The sequence below is a fragment of the Pieris rapae genome, chromosome 17 (genome assembly GCF_905147795.1).
Source record: "Pieris rapae chromosome 17, ilPieRapa1.1, whole genome shotgun sequence".
NCBI classification, from domain to species: Eukaryota; Metazoa; Arthropoda; class Insecta; order Lepidoptera; family Pieridae; genus Pieris; species Pieris rapae.
Genome location: NC_059525.1, coordinates 1299105 through 1317365, shown reverse-complemented (window position 1 = coordinate 1317365; position 18261 = coordinate 1299105). Strand labels below are relative to the sequence as shown.

Sequence of the window (18261 nt, the reverse complement as noted above, 5' to 3'; positions counted from 1 at the left end):
TCAGTGTATATCCTGTATTGTAGCTGGCTGATATTAAATTATTGTATTACATAGTATTTATAAATAAAAACCATTATACATACTAATAATCCGTTCCACAACTGCGCGTTTCAAGGCAGTTTTTGCCGCGCACCACCTCTTTGTGGAACCAGCTGCCCACTGAAGTATTTCCGAACCAATTCGACTTAGGCTCCTTCAAGAAAAGAGCGTACCAATTCCTCAAAAACCGGCAACGCCCTCTGGCATTGAAAGTGTCCATGGGCGGCGGTATCACTTAACATCAGATGAGCCTCCTGCGCGTTTGCCCCCTGTTCAAATAAAAAACATATAATATACTGGCATACCAATAATTATACAAAAAGAATTTGCTTCTGAATATTATAATATTTAAGACATAATTAATTTGGCAATGACCAACGACAACCAAATAATCCAAACTAATACGTCACACACAAAAAAAAAAATCCAAATATCTTAAACATTCAAATTTAAAATTTTCATATTTAACAATGCTACCTAAATTATAGTTTATTACGTTAATGACTTGGAACTTATTAAAATTCCTTATAATAGGGGAATCCAAGTAGGAAATTTAGTCAAATAATTGGCGTTCAAAAATATATCTTAATATATAATAAGCTGTAAAAAGTCAAGTGACGTGTAGCAGTGGGGTATACTGGACTAAACTGGTTTTCAGGCTATATAAGCACGGCGCGCTGTATGGTCGGGCGCACTTCTTCGACGCTCGCACTAGATATAGGACGTTACTATTGTTGTTGAAATTGTGGTTAATTTCGTGTAATTTAATTTGGTTATTTTTAGTAATTTTATTTGTTAATTTCTTACTTCAGTAGTGGGATTCGTTCTCATTTCTGATTAGTTTAAATTAACGCCCACGTGGTTTTATTTTAGTCAGTTTGAAACGCGAGTGATATACGTTTAATAAAAATAATGGAGGGTAGGCGGTGAACACGTAAAAAAAAGACGGTGTGCCCGTCTCTGGGCTTGAAGAAACGTTACAGTCGATATTAAACCGTCAACCGACGCAAGCGACTGAGCTATGTCCACCAGTGGTGTCACCACAACTGTGCTCAGCAACACCACCGCGAGGGGGTCGGCCCTTTGTACCGACATGCGCAACACCATCGGATTTGCTGCTTTCTTCCTTAAGCGACACTCGTTACCACCTGGTACTGACGGTTCGCACAATGGTACTGAGAACGCTCCGGTGCCAAGTTCAAGCAGCGCATGCGAGTCAAGCACTGATCTGGTACTTAATCAGGTGACCGACAAACTAGTAAGTGCGTTGAGCACAATTCTGGTAAGATCTAACTCCATTTATATTTCTAATTTTTTCGATATATGGTGTGAGGAGGAAGACTCTGCGCGGTTGTCTAATTATTGGGATGACCGTGAGTGCTTATCTCTGATTGGATATTGTTTGAAAGGGGATGCTAAAGTGTGGCTAAATGAGTGGCTTAGTAATGATCATAGTTGAGACAACAGACTCTGATAGTTATCTCATGTATTGCGTGTTGTACGAGGAATGAGTGAAAAGTAAATTGTCGCAGTAGTTATTCGGGGTATTAAGGACCCACAAGTTCGCGCCGCCGCGACTTGTGCTAATTTATCATCGGAAGGCTTAGTTAAATTCCTCTCATTATATACCCAGCCCCTAGAACCGCGCTCTATAATACAAAATCATGTTAAAAGGCCAAATTTGTGAGATAATTCCCGAAAACGATATAATTTTCAGTCTAATATTAAATGTTTTTCATGTGGGGAAATTGGTCATATACAAATTTTGTGTCAAACTAAGAATGAAACCGCACCAGAGTGGGTCTCTACATCAATTCAGTCATCTACAAACAATTCAAGTTTAGATAAAAGGCAGTTTTATAACATAAAAATTATTTGCACATTTTGTAATAAGGTAGGACATAAAACGGAGGACTGTTTTGTTCGACAGCGTTCCGAGTCGAGCGGTAGGCTAAATTAGTTATAGTTTACCGCCCTTATAAAATGTCGTATGATGAAAAATTACGCGTTAGAGATATCATAAAAGATGTGTTGAATCAATAAATAATTAGAGATAGAGATTTGTAAAAAAAAAAAGCGATTCAGATAGGCTTTGTGTCGACTTTAAACTTAAAACTCAAAGACAGTTGGAATACCCGCTTCCGTTAATTGAGGACCATAATATTGATTGGCTAGATAAAGCTACCTATTATATTTGCCTTGATATGGCTACTGGCTTTCACCAGATAAAATTAAATAAAAAAATCGACACCACTCCCGAGATTCGTAACACCTGAGGGTCATTATGAGTACATAAAGATGCCATAAGAATTAGGTAATGCACAGGTTGTATATCAACGAATTATATCAAATACGTTACGATTTTACATAGATTAGGCAGAGCCCTTGTGTGTTGTTATTGTGTATATGACGTATTATTACCTAGTAAAACAATAGAAGAGGGTTTAGGTACATTACATGATGTGTCAGAGATGGGGGTAAGGGTAAGGGACCCAGACAGGCCTTTCCATTAATTTAAAAAAAAATGTAACTTTCAGACTACGGAGATCGAGTATCTATGCCGAGTCATTAGCAATGGTCAAGATATGAAGACATCGTGCATTGCGAGGTTGACTCGCATGGGTGTGCATTTCAATGGCGGCGATTTTGCATTTGTGCCAAGCTGTTGGTAAGCTAGACTCCTGTATGCGCGGACCATATGTGGTTTTAGCGACGTTGTGGCAGGACAGATATGAACTAAAATTAGTCGCTGGTTCTTATGGTAAAGCTGTCGCGGAATACATGTTGCCCTGGCGCGGGGAATGGACCCCTGATATGTGTGCCGCATTCTTTGAGAGTAAGTAATTTTTACTTGCCTTTTCAAAACTTATGTATGTTGATAAATGTTTGTGAAAACTGTCATTTTATTAGAACTGCTTATCATATAGGTAGTACCTATTTTGGTAAAGACCTGCGGGAGTCTTGTGTGATAGTAATGGAGTCGCTCTTACTATCAAAAGCAATGGAGTCGCTCTTGCTTAGTGTGATGTACAGTAATGGAGTCGCTCTTACTGTTAAAGCAATGGAGTCGCTCTTGCTTAGTGTGATGTACAGTAATGGAGTCACTCTTACTGTTAAAGCAATGGAGACGCTCTTGCTTAGTGTGATGTACAGTAATGGAGTCACTCTTACTGTTAAAGCAATGGAGTCGCTCTTGCTTAGTGTGATGTACAGTAATGGAGTCACTCTTACTGTTAAAGCAATGGAGACGCTCTTGCTTAGTGTGATGTACAGTAATGGAGTCACTCTTACTGTTGATAGCAATGGAGACGCTCTTGCTATGTAAAAAAAAAAAAGAACTAATGTTGTGTCGAGAGTAATGGATGCGCTCTTACTTTCGATGAAGTTATGTTAATTTAACGTTATAATAACAAAAATGATGTAATTTTTAGGTGGCGCTGATGATGACGATAGTCCTTCACCACAACCACCGCACGTGATACAAGAGTCATCAGCAGGTCAAGTTTCAACATGCCAACCTGCCTATCATCACACGGGCGAGGACGCACCGTCGTCAGGAGAGGCCGAATAAGCTGTAAAAAGTCAAGTGACGTGTAGCAGTGGGGTATACTGGACTAAACTGGTTTTCAGGCTATATAAGCACGGCGCGCTGTATGGTCGGGCGCACTTCTTCGACGCTCGCACTAGATATAGGACGTTACTATTGTTGTTGAAATTGTGGTTAATTTCGTGTAATTTAATTTGGTTATTTTTAGTAATTTTATTTGTTAATTTCTTACTATATATATTTCTTGTGTGCGTGTGTATGTGACTGAACTCCTCCTAAACGACTGGACCGATTTAGACGAAATTTTTTGTGTGTGTTCAAGGAGATCTGGGAATGGTTTAGATTCACAATTTTGTCCGCTGGACAATGTTTTTTTAATTAATTTTCAATTTATTAGTTGTTGTTGATTTTGGAATGTTTTACATTGGATCCGACAGACGGCGCTACCATCGCAGTGTCAAATTTTAAATAATATTCGAATTTTAATTTTAGTCTGTCCCGAAATTTAAAAAAAGTTTTGTTATCATTGTGTTATATCGTGTGTGACCATGTGCTGGATCGTTAGATATTGTCATAACATTTGAATAATAATTTTCATCAAAATGGCTTATTAAAAATTGAAATTTTGAAATTAAAGACGTGTAGACAGGACAACGTCTGTCGGATCCGCTAGTTTTATTATATATAAGAGAAGAAAGATAAGATTTCTCTTTACTATGCAAATATCGAGTATAAGTATTAAATCGCTGAAATTCTCGTTTCAAAACATTGGAGCTCAGCTACTGGTCACGGAACGCAAACCGTGACTTTTGAAAAATAATATTTCTTTCGCCGTCTCAGACTCACCGTTGCATTTGTGCATCTGCAGTGTAAGTTAAAGGAGCTTTCTGATTCTAAGAAATCTAGTATTGTTATTTGTTTCATGAATTTTTGTTTGAAATTTTGAAACTTTATTATCAGTGTACGACTTGCGGAACTAAGATAAGGTCTTTAAAGGTGGAAGTATTGTGCAACACCAACACGACATCGGTCATGGAGAACGCCAAAAAATAAGAATTACAAAATAAACGTATTAATGAATGTAATTTTGTTAATGTGATTTTATATAACACACAGTTAATAATTATAGAACTATAGAATTCAAATTGTATGTATCTTACGTTTAAAAAAACAGTCAATATTAGATAACGCACTTTTGCTAATTTATAGAAAAACAAATGCAAACAGAAAAATAAATAAAATTTCACAAAAATTTGTCACGAAAATAATTTTATGATTCTCTATGTCAACGGTATTATGTATCGCCCACGTTCATTCTGATATAAACATAAGCTTAGAGAAGTGTTTAAAAATGGATCTTCTTAACAACTTCTTGCACTACTAACCCGTGAAAGCTTATAAATTAAACTACCCGATTACCATAACGTGGCCAGGTGTGGGAATAACTGAGTCGTCGCAATGCGGTAGCAGGGATCTCATATTCATAATATTGTGAAACGATGCCCAGGGACGTCAGAAAATCAAAATGTTTCTGTCACGTCGAATTTATGTATTCGGTGCAATGACTGGTAAGGCCATTGCCTTGGGTATTGGGTTTGAATCCCACGAAAGATGAGCTATTGATTCCGTTATTGTATTTTTGATTTATGTTTGTTGATACACTGTGAGCGTATGACCTATATTAAATATATTTTGATCTGAGTTTTTAGACACTTTTATTTAAACGTTGTTAAAAATTTAAGCCAGGTCTCCCGAGACCAATGCTTAAACAAGTTTATGTCACAAAGTTTATTACCTATTTATTAGCAGTGACTAATTTTTCAAGGTTAAATTGAATATTGAACTTTAATGTTACGTTAACATTAAACTAACCGAGAATGATTTTTAATAAATCAATAGGTTATCTAGTTTATTTTTTTATATAAATAAAATTCTGCATCTATGATCACTTTTTGTATTATTAAGGTTAACAACATTTATTTGTGTACATAGAAGATGAGATGTTGGGAATAGTTTAACAATAAGCGTGCAATCAGACTGAAGCACAAATACTGCTATAAATAATTCAACACTGTCTCAATTTTGAAGTAACCTTCGTAGAACGAAATGGATGTCAAGATGAAGGATTCATTAGCTTAAAACGCGTCAGGCTATCTCAAAGTATCCGTCGCCGCTATAAATATTCTACTAAGTTCAGATGAAGTAACAGTTTTCAGTGCAGCGAGGTTATATTTTATTCTCACGCCGGGGCACTTGTTAGTCGGCGTGACATTTACAGATGATTCATATTTTATGCCCATCCAGGTTTATTGAGGTGGAAGGTGGGTGGTGTTTCATGAAAGGAAATGGTAAAATCGACATATTTATTTACACTCAATAGTCAGTATGTATTTTATATACTTTATTAGAGTGTTGTAAGCATTTTGTAAGGAATATTTTCAAATTATCAGGCTTTTCGGCAAAAATACTTGATAATCTTTATTGAATAGATGGTGTTTATACTACGTATTTGCGTGTTGTTCTCACGAGTATGTAAGTGCTTGCTCCTATTTCACCATGCCTCCTGCTTATTTATAGTAGACAAATCTTTGTTTTAAATTTATTTTATTATTCTTTATTACTCAAGATGTCATATGGAATATGGCGTAATGGTTGCAGCTCCTTACAAACATCGTGTAAAAAAAACTTGGCAATTAAAAAGAGTGGCGGAGAGTTTATTGCTAGTTCTTCACTTCCGTTCTACGCCCTTGATTTGAGAACTGGCAGTAAATGTAAAATTAGAATCATTTAATTTTATATATCATTTTTTTTTTTGACGTTCATATGTGTACATTATGTTTCCTATATGAATAAATGATTTTTTGTTTGTTGTTTGTTTGTTCAAGTTTAACGTATTTAATAAACTTAAAATGACTTTCAATAAACTTCGAATTTAACTAGTCATATTAACCTTTATTTAATTATTATTAAAATTCTATGTAGTATAAAGAATTACCATATATGTGTGTAAAATGTATATTAGAAAAACAACATCTGTATTCCATATTACAATATACATGAAAGTTTAAGTATCAAAGGGTTGCCATCTGCAATCATTTCGTATGAAAAATATAATGGAATTATGGTAAAAGAGTTTTTACTGGATTAAATATGAACGTAATTGTTTATCAAATAACAAGCTTCGAGGTGTATTTATTTTCGCATTAAGGGTTATTTCGATGACTGTTTATTCGATATATTCAGTTCAGTTTCTTTGAACGTGGTAAATTATGTTTATTTTATTCAAATGTGTGTTATATAATTTTATAAGTAAATTTTCTTAGCTATTCTTCGAAGTAATTGAGACCAATATTCATTAAGTGTAATACACAATTTGTTGTTTTAATATTATAAATTAAAAGTTTAAGCCATGTAAAACACTAAATTTCAAGTGATGAGCAGTGCAGGCTGCTCAACTCAGATCCAACTGAGTGCATCTCAGCTGAATTGAAACTACTTTTAATTTTCAAAAAGTTCGGAAGGAAATTCAGCGTTCTTAATTCAACAATACCATAAAGTTGTGCCAAAAAAGTTGCTTCGAACCATTACATTCGTTCGTTACCTCTTACACTACTGGGTATTATTTTTAGAACAGTTTCCTAAGCGGATGCGATTGTACTGTTAATACAGAATATGTCTTATAAATCCATAACTTAAAATTTGACAATATTCTATGTGTTTTAATTTGTATTATTCTGTAGAATATTTTTGCCATGCGGAATAATTTTTTTTTTTTTTAAATCGAGAACAATAATAATACAAGTATCAAATAATAGTACGTGACGTTTGCAAGGTTTTAAAAACATTGTTGAGTGATGAATTTAATTCAAAATATTTATTTAATGAAATTTATATGAAATTGTTCAGCTTTATGTACGGTATAGGATCTGGTAAAGACAAAAAGAATAATGTTTACATATGCGTTGAAAACTTATTATAAAGTAAAAACACATCACACGCCCTCCAAAGGTTATACAGTTATATCAAAGTAAAAAAAGATTCAGAGAGAAAAATTCGCGCAAAGTATGACTCATGTTAAAAACGTAAGGAATTTAAACGGAATTCCCGCCTCAAACCTGGTAAGAATATCTTTCCTTCCCAAGACAAGAATTGATTCAGTTTAAATTGTATGCCCTACAGTGCATTATGATAGTACTTAGGTAATTGAGATGCGGATAAATTATAAAAGAGCACTTGCGTTCTCTTGGATTTATTAGAGCGTCAGTTTGCTTTGCATTTAAAAGTCAAGCAGAGAGCAGTAACTGTTTGTGGGAACTGATTGGTTAATATGCAATGGAAATATCAATCCATACTTTTATAATCAATGCGCAATTTTTTCTTTACCTCAATTTTCATACTAACTCATTAAAACAGTACATTGTAAAGTGTGCGCTTCAGACTTAAATATCTGTTTGGCTATTATTTGATTTTTGTAATGAGCAAGGCAAAGGCGAAGGTCCTAATATTTCCCTTGAGCAAAGCGAGTGTCATATACAAAAAATCTAAGGGTGTTGAATGGTTTACCCCTACATACTTTTATATATATTTTCTTAACTTCTATCTCTATAGTTTATATAATGTATGGTGAATTTTGCAGTCAGCGAAACCCTATTAATACTTATCATATGTAATATATATTGAAAAAGATTTAAAAAAAATCATTTCAACTTTGAAAAATATAAAAATGAGTCGAAGAAAGTGATTTGTTCGTATCAAAGGGTGGATAATGTATTAAGTCCGTGAGCCGAGAATCTATATAATTCACTTCCACGTCATTAAATCGAGATATATCGGCTCCGGAATATACGGTTACAAATGGATCTTCTAATGATATATTATGTACCTCTTAATTTGACCTAGACGTACTAATTAAATAAAGGTTACTTTAAATATTTAAAGATATAGTATTATATAGCTTTTATAGCGATAAATACATGTAACTTAATGTCCTTGATTCGATTTGGCATCAAAATAAGTAGCATTGGTAGATGTTATAGGTTATAGAGGTTTGTGGACTCTGTTTCCGCACTTAGATTTCACTAGGACTGTTTTGCGTGAAGCCCTGGCTGAGCCTGCCTACCAGAAGCACAGAAGTCTCCTAGGCACTTCAACTTCACTTCAAGGACTTCTGAACGTTATCTAGCCACAGCAATTCCAGGACTATGTGGGTGACTGATTCATCTGCACTGAAACAGCCTCTACACAAGGGGTAGTCTGTAGCACCTTGGACAAAAAGATTATGGAGACAATGGCCCGTACTATTGTTTGGAGATTGGTTCTATTTAAGCTTAGAAGTAGTTTTGTAGATGTTATAAGGACATGCTTCATTGTGATGATTTATATTTCCACCAAAACATGGCGTTATGTATAATGCATAATATTAATAGTATTCATTAAAAATCCTGAAGGCGCATTAATGTGGCTGCCCCATACTAGGACATACATCCATGAAGGACTTGAATCTATGTATCTAAGTATAGTTTAGTTAATTTGTTGCAAATAAATAACAAATATATTAAGTTTTTTCTTATAAAATTAGAAAACGATACATTATAATTATGTGTAATTTTATAGTATATGTAAAATAAATCGTAAAATAAATCGTAAAATAATTTAATTATTCGTTACAATTGTAATAACAGTCCATTCTATAATTTCGGAACTATAATTATAAAACAGGGTGTGGTGATTAGGGCGGAGCAGACTACCTTTGATATACATTATAGGTTCACAACGAATTTATGTTAGGCGTACAGGAGGCTTCAAAAGATAGTATAAAATAAATGTAGTAGGTAAAATCTTTTAGTTGGGTTGGTATAAATATTGCTAAAGTAAATAATGATCATGAAAAGGTTAAGGTAATTTAAATTCTAATTCACACTGAAATAGCCATGAATGAAAAGTATTAAATTGCAGAAATGCATTAACTTCTGAAAAAGAAACTTTTCAAGAACAATGAGTGTTACAGAGGGTAAAATTTGCCATTAATTTTCTGTGAACGGCGTTTGATACGAAACTTTGAAAAGGAAATATACTTTTAAAGTTAAAAGACTAATGATTCAATCAATTTTTTTTAGAATTATATAAAGTAACACAATTAGATGTTTCAGAGCTCCACCAACACGTGAATGTAAACAACTTGGCATCGCGGGCCTCGTGAGGAGATAGAAAAGGACAAAACCATTTGAATTAGTGCATGAGTGTGAGTGCACGTTAGTCTTACGAACTAAACAGTCATACACACAAAAAAATTGTATACAAGAACAGAGTGACTTCCCCTTTATAGACTCTGTTAGAAATATTATTGAACACTCTCTTATATTAAATTCAAATTTTAAATCATTTATTTACTAAGGATACATAATATGAACGTTAATAAAGAAATACATGTTTAATGCTTCTAATTTTATTGCTGCCAGTTTTCAAATCAAGTGGGGGAAAGTGGACGAGAATAACTGGCAATAAACTCTCCGCAACTCTTCTTAATCGCCAAGTTTTTTTTGTAAGGAGCTGCAACCATGTTCCATTACATCTTTAAGTAATTCAGTTTTTAGGTTTATATATTTATATACATATATATCTGAAGGACCAAAAATCAAAGATTTATCCTCTATCAGCAGTAGACAAGCAACTTATATTCTCTTGGGAACAACACTCCAATATCCGTTTAAGGAAATTAGATTGGATTTAAATTACTTATTAGTATTAAGTTAGGCTTGATCTTAATACATAAAAATTATGTCTTGGGCAGAGAAAATATATATTAAAAGATTATATTAATATTTATATTTATACTTTAATACTTAATTGACAGGCATTTAAAAAGGGCAAAATCTTAGGTCGGAAGGAATATAAACTGAATTTCTGATAAAATTACAGGCACCGTATCGTTTCAAATTGTAAAAAAATACCACTAAATTAATGATTCAAATGGATATTTGAATCATTAATTTAAGACACATTTACATATTGTAACAGTCCTATAACCATTTCTGAGAAGGACCTTTATAAGGTCCGTGCCCTAAAATATCCTCCATTTATATCAAAGGCATACTATGTCTTCTTGACAACTTGCAGTGCACATTGCAAGTCGCTTAATTACGTGCACATTTCTTGGAGCCATTCCATTCACTATTAATAATTACCAATTAATACGCTTACAGGTACCCTTAGTTGCTCAAGAAAACAGCGAAGTCTGTAGAGTAGTCTGTAGAGCCCCAGATATTTTCGTTCTTAAATTTTTTCTTCGTCAGTGTTCAAACTTTCTAAAATATCAGTGTTCGTTTATTCTAAAATTCTGCTAGTTTATAATTAAAAACAAAACGCGCTAGTAAAATCTAAAGTTGGTATGGAAAGATGCGTTACAGCGGTTAATCTTATACTAGTATCTGTATAGTTATACAAAATTTATCCTGTAAATTTAATTCAATGTTTTCCGTGACGAACGAAAAAGAACCACTTAATGACAGGAATTGATACGCCGGAATTATATTCATATATAACAGAGGCATACGGGCAGTAGACTTAAACTCTATATAATGTCTATATGTAAGTCCCTTATTTAAGAAACCATCTCACCCGCATCGCCACCCGATTATTTTGCAAAGCATCGGACAAGCTTTATAAAACAATCAACCTTACATTATACAGACACCATGTCTCCAGTTTTGTTAAAGAAATTCGTGACAACACGGCGAATGGATATATAAATTGATGTTTTCTCGTATTCCCATTTTAGGGCCCAAATGGTGAGTTGCCACTGAATTCACTAATGGATCGGTCGGCCTCATCACTCAGGTATAGTTCCCAATTTAACATCCTCGCTGCCTCACGAACTGGACCATTGATTCTTAAGTAAAGAAACTGTAGCATAATGTAATTTTGTGTATGAGTTTACAATTTTATACATACAGGAATTTCTACAACGGGAGTAATTAGAATCGGTTCTTCTTTGTGTTTCTTCAATGTTTTATATTTTGGTGCGGGCGGCACGTCTTCTTAAATAAGAGACTTACATATATATGGACATCGTCTCATTAAAGGAGTGTTAGTCAATTGCCCGTAGGCCCATGTTATATATGAAAATAATTCCACTGTATCAATTCCTACGTCATCAAATGGTTCTTCTTAGTCCGTGAAGGCAAAACATTGTATCTTAGATTTAAAATACGTGTGTGTGTGTGTAACACAGCGCGTGTTTAACAATTTCTGCGTGTAAGCTGTCCTTACAGTAGGTAAAGTAGTGAGCTAATAAAAAAACTAATTATAAACTACAATCGTTTCTGTTCTACTACATTCATTGATTAAAGCTCGTTTTGTAAATACAATCCTAATTAAGCTGTACTGGGCTGTGGCAAGATTCCTAATTACTCGATATCTGCAGGTAATGGACCAGAGGCCAGGCATACATCAACAGTGTTCAAGCGAAATTCAGTCCTATGTGACACTGCTAAGTATTAGATTCCTCTGACACGATGCAGTTATGCGAACCACACTTGTATTAGCACCTATCATATTAAGATTAGCATAAAGGATTTAACCATAGTGTTTGTTTAGACTTAGTTGACATAGCTTATGTTTTATCAATATGATGTAAGTACATTTTTTAATTACAGAATAAGAATGTGTACATTTTTTATTATAGTAGGTAGAATATTCTTAATCTTGTCAAATGCAAAGGCTTAGCTTTTATTAAAATATATAAGCAGTAATAAGTAGTATAGAATGGTGTATCCTTTATTAACGTTATAGTCTTGCCGAGAAAAATTAACTTGTAAAATAGATATAGCCATAAAAATGATGACAAACATTTGTTTTGTTTTAAGTTCAGAAAAGGCTTTAAAATTATTATTTAATTCATTTGGTAAGACAACCTTAATAGTCTACATTAAATATGTAGTTAATAAAACAACACATTTATAGTCGCGAATAAATTTAATATTGAAAATTTAATATACAAAGAAAATAAATCTGAGCCGAATTAACTTTTACAGTTAAATCATTAAATGCTTTTAAAATGTACCAATTCTTCCATTCACTGTCCCATTCTTATGATTACAAAATTGTTCAAGGTAATAATATCGTCAATTTACCATTCAAGAGATCACAATTGGCGTAATAGCTCCATCACTGGCAAATGAACACGAAAACTGTATAACGCTATGACAAAGGAGATAAGGTTTAATATTCTATAGCAGACCACAATAACTCCCAAGACAATAGACAATTATCCGAATAGTAAATCGAATAAGCGATCCGATGGAATTGTAATAGAAATCGAGATATCGATAAAATAATTTCGCGGCTTCGATAATGTTATCCTGACAGCTTCAGATATGTAATAGGAAATATTTTTTAAACTTTTCCCTAAAATATATCTTACAATTATTCTATAATATTAGCAATGCTTCTTAAATTTTTTTTTTTTATAGAACATGGGGCAAACGGGCAATGGTTTTATAGTAAATTTTAAGTACATACATATTAAATAAATGCGCAAACAATACAGCAATCTTGTTTTGTGGAAAACGATTGGTATCTCAAACTTATTGAGATGTCTGGAGTCAAACTAGACTTACTACTGAATGATCACTTTAAATTAAGCTAATTTTCACCACAGTTATAGCGGCCACCAAAACTATACTAGACCTAATGTTTCTCAGACGAAGAAATTTATTGAGTTATCAATATCTGTTCTTGTGGAAAACGTGCCGTTGGCTCACTTAGATTAAAATTCTGCCTAGCTACTGCTTGTGTTACTTGCTTTGTAGATGGAGGCTATTTATTTTATCGGAAAAATATTTTATTGTCTTTCAAACTAACCATAATATAAACATTAGATGTTAGGGTCCTTCAAGAAAAGAGCGTAACAAATGAGTCTATGATTAAATTATTATTTAGTACATTTTAATATCTAAGTTATTAAAGTTCTCTTTGAAAGAACAAAGCAATTGCAATAAATACACTAAATAAATAGAATGGCGCAGGATCAGCTAGTTTGTAAGTTTCATTGTCTGTCCAATAATAACTTTACTAATCAATTTTCTCATGTTATGGTGAAAGTTTTTCTATAAAAATATGTACCTTTACCTTTTAATCCAAAGTAATGTCGGATATTGGCGAGTTTGTCATAAACAGTGATAAAATAGATTGTGTTTAGGAAAAGCTCTTGATAAATATTTAAAGTAAAAATTAAATATATTTCGTGTTTGGAAATATTTTGTTGATGCCAAACTCAGTAGATATTAATTTGAAAATCTAGAGATATATTAGTAGTGAATTATATATTCTAGATGTCCTGGATAGGACTGGGACTTAAGTCTAGACAGGAATTGGAACCTTAATACTTTAATAACAACGAATTCCTCAAATTTAAAAAAAAATTGCGGACATACAATGATTTTGTATAACCATTTAATTTTAAATTTACACTAAGAAACGATACTCTTAGTTATTTTAAACTTTTCAATTTTCATTAAACGAAACATTCCAACCTTATCAAAGCGATAAAGAAAATAGAATTCGTTAACAACAACCATAAAAACGATCGCCCCGTGCGCAAACAGCCTAACTCCAAAACTCTTACCTAAATTGGATCCGTGAATAGATATCAGTGATTGAATTAGCCGCTTCATCGACGCTATCTGTTACATCGTGATTCGATTGCTCCGTGTGAAATAGCCTAAGTGTCGGGAAATTGTTTTTGTCGATCACGGAATATTATGCTTGTTTTGGCTAGGAAGTCGGATATCTTTGCCAACTGTTCCCTTATATAAATCTAGGAAAATAGAGCAAAGAGAAAATAATGAAACGTATGCACAATGGAACTTTTACTCATTAATATGTTATTTAAAATAATCTTATTAAAGTAACTAACAACAATTATTTTGAATGATGTATCTATGGCCGCGCCGTTACGAATAATATATTTTAACGCCAGAACTTAGTCTTTGCATATCAGTGACCAAATGCCTTAACGTTAGTACGTAGTAATGAAGAATTTTCATTAAAAAAAATCAAGCAAAGGTACTTCGATTAGATTAGCAGATCAAGCGACGCAAGCGGAACTGGATATGCCATACACTCCCAAGAGATTCCAAGGAAGTTCTGGATTGGAAGCGTGACTGACTGTCCCTAGGAAATGGATGACGTACATTTGCAGATGAGGTAAAGAGATTCAGAAAAGATGATGAATGCATTGAAGGCTCATTATGGACGGGCACTATCACATCCAGGGGTCGACATTAAAGAAAATTATTAAATATTAGTTTTCATAGAAGTATATGATAAATGTGGGCGTAAGTTTGTTATGGATCCACTCACTTTGGATCACTGAGCCCACGAAGTAATAATATTTGTATCGACAAAGGTCAATTTCACGAAGATTGTTCACATTTTATTTTTGCCTACTACAGCCCCGCTAAAAAGGCTTTTAATATAATCCATGTCCATTCAGGATGTTTCGTCTACTAAAATAAATGATACAAAAATAGCAGCGTTTGAACCCACGTTTACGAGTCACTGGTTTGTATTAACTGAAGTCTTTGATCGCAGATTTGATCAAGTAGACGGCAAAAAGGTTAACATTTACATTACACGGATTTAAGATGAATTTGTGTTTCTTAAAGAGTTATTATTTTCCGCATTCGATGACTTATATATTGTCAATACAAATTGAATAAAGGCATAATAACATATTCAATGGCAGCACATTAAATAACAATATTATAAATCTATACAATAAGGAAAGGAAAATCAGATATATTGTATCTTATTAGATACAACTCACCTTCGCCTTATTATTGTGTTATAGAAAAGTATATTTAGTTATAATTTATGTAAATTTATTAAACTCTGGACGTTTTATGTAAGAGGAAAATCCCAATAGTACGCCGAAATGTAATTACTGTATTAATTTTAAGACAATCCCTAGAACGTAGCGGCTCGAAAATTATTTCCTTTGAAGAGTAATTTTAAGTTATAATAGGCGTACTTTATTCAAAGTGTACTTTCTGACAAAGTCATTATGTATTTAATGAATAAGCTTAGAACACAACACATGTTATTATTAAGACAACACCGAGTTACGACATAAATAATATGATAGCGTAGCAGTGTCAGAGCGTATCTGCGTAGCGGTGCTACGAATATGCTACAAATTAATATTACGCCCGTGAGAAATATATAATAGTATATGGACCATGATCGGGTAGTGTTTTGCAAAATATATTTAAAATCTGATTTTAACGTAATCAGTATTTTTGGTAACATTTTTAGACAGTTACGAGAATGGAGCAGTGTTGGCCTAGTGGCTTCAGCGTGCGACTCTCATACCTGAGGTCGTAGGTTCGATCTCCGGCTGTGTACCAATGGAGTTTCTTTCTATGTGCGCATTTAACATTTGCCCGAACGGTGAAGGAAAACATCGTAAGGAAACCGACATGTCTTAGACCCAAAAAGTCGACGGCGTGTGTCAGGCACTGGAGGCTGATCAACTACTTGCCTATTACATTTTAAAATGATCATGAAACAGATTCAGATTTCTGAGGCCAAGACCTAAAGAGGTTGTAGCGCCACTGATTTATTTTTATATTTTATTTACGAGAATGACTGTGACGACATACAGTTTGAATATTATTTGAGCAAAAAAATATATTTCGAAAAAAAATTATGCTTAATACCTAACAAATATTAAACATATCAAAATGGCTATTATATGAATCTGTCATGTCCTCTCTCCTGATATTTGATTACTGCAATAACAGTAATGGGTGTTTCGATAATAATGAGAGACATCACGTTGGGGGCAATTGATTGATGACTCGTATTACGAAGTCTTTATTGTTAATATCATTTACGAGTCGCGATATCATCGGAATAATTTGAACACCTTTGCTATACATTTATTGGTAATATTAATAACAAACTATCTTAAAATACTGATTATTTCCTGGTATCAGATTCGCCACTTTAATTGGAATTCAATTTCTACCAGTTAAGCCTAAATTCTATGGATAAGTGGCATGAAATCCATTTAGCAATTATGAAGGTAAGCGAAAACGTACAGATAAACAGACAGATTTTTCTCAATCTTTTATGAAAATCGAGGCTCATGCACAATGCTTTTGATTATTTTTTTATTATGCACACACACAGCTTCACTGGTGTATTTTATTTATTAATAATAATAAATTGTTCGACGGGGAAAGTTGTTTCGTAACATATTTCATGAAGTACTGTTCTCATGGGGTATAAAATCAATTTGTATTACACAGTACATGGATTAGGAGTGACATAATTAAATAATAACTCATTGGCTCTGTATTATTGAAATTTATCATACCAATTTTCCGTATAGATACATCAATAAAGTCACTGTTTATAAATTCACAGTAACTGTCAGTTCAAATAGGCGTAGAATAGATGAGAACAATTCAGGACTTTTATTTTATAAGAAAAAATACTATTAGTAAAGTAAAATTTTAGCCTATTGTCAATTTCGATTAATAATTTCGTGCTTCAAAATATATTCCGTCAGTTTAGATATCTGTGCCTCAAGCTCTTTCTCTGTTATTCTTGAATTTCGTATGAAATTAACTAGAACAAATGTAACTGCTCTCACACAATTTCACTTTTCATATTATAAGTCAAGCTAAACTGTTATTAAAAGTTAAGTTAAACCTGAGTTCCGCTCCATTCTAATTTGTCTTTTCTATTTCGTAGACATATTCTGAGAGCTGTCGTACTACTGAATTTCGGTTTATAAGCTATTACTCAAACGGCAAATTATCGTGACCACTGGCAAGTCTTAGAACTAAAAATCTTATTTTACAAACGGCTGATCTTCTTATAACCTAGCGAAAGCGCCAAAATGTCTTAATCCTATACAATTTTTGTTTTAAAATAAGAGATATTGGATAATCTATACCAGGTATATAAAAAATAGCTCTATAAAAATGAAACTCACTTTTATAATCACCTCGATGAATTGAGGACAGCCCCTTTGAGGGGTTACCGTGGCAGTAATTCAACTGTGCCACTTCCAAATGTCGGGGCATGTCATAATGTACATAGCTGGAGACAGTTTAATCTATTTCGTGTCTCCGTTATGTATTAATTTATGTTACTACGCATTAATGCGTTTTTACTTAGGCATATATTTTTAATAAAAAAAATAATAAATAAGTGGCACTACAACCTCTTTAGGTCTTGGCCTCAGATTTTTGAATCTGTTTCATGATCAATTTTTTTTTAATCTGATAGGCAAGCAGGTGATCAGCCTCCAGTGCTTGACACACGTCGTCGACTTTTTGTGTCTAAAAAATGTCGGTTTCCATACGATGTTTTCCTTCACCGTTCGAGCAAATGTTAAAAGCGCACATAGAAAGAAAATCCATTGGTGCACACCCCGGGATCGAACATACGACCTCAGGTATGAGAGTCGCACGCTGGAGCCACTAGGCCAACACTGCTCTATGTTTTTAATTATACTTCGAAAATGTCTCTAGTTTATGTGAGCTTCAGATGTGCAATGCAAACATTTTTTTTTTTTATTTTTTTATTTTTTTTATTGATAAAGATTGCCAACGCTCGGCACACTGATACATTCGTAAAAACAAACACAAAATACAATTTTG

At 33.4% G+C, this 18261-nt stretch overlaps 1 protein-coding gene across 1 annotated transcript; it reads left to right on the top strand.

Moving 5' to 3' along the window:
• The first annotated feature begins 1120 nt into the window (after nt 1–1120).
• On the top strand, nt 1121–2869 carry LOC123689930. Its single transcript, XM_045631998.1, has 2 exons — nt 1121–1321; nt 2577–2869. The coding sequence occupies exons 1-2, from the start codon at nt 1133–1135 to the stop codon at nt 2709–2711; spliced, it is 324 nt and encodes a 107-aa protein (XP_045487954.1). The 5' UTR covers nt 1121–1132; the 3' UTR covers nt 2712–2869.
• Nucleotides 2870–18261: the final 15392 nt, after the last annotated feature.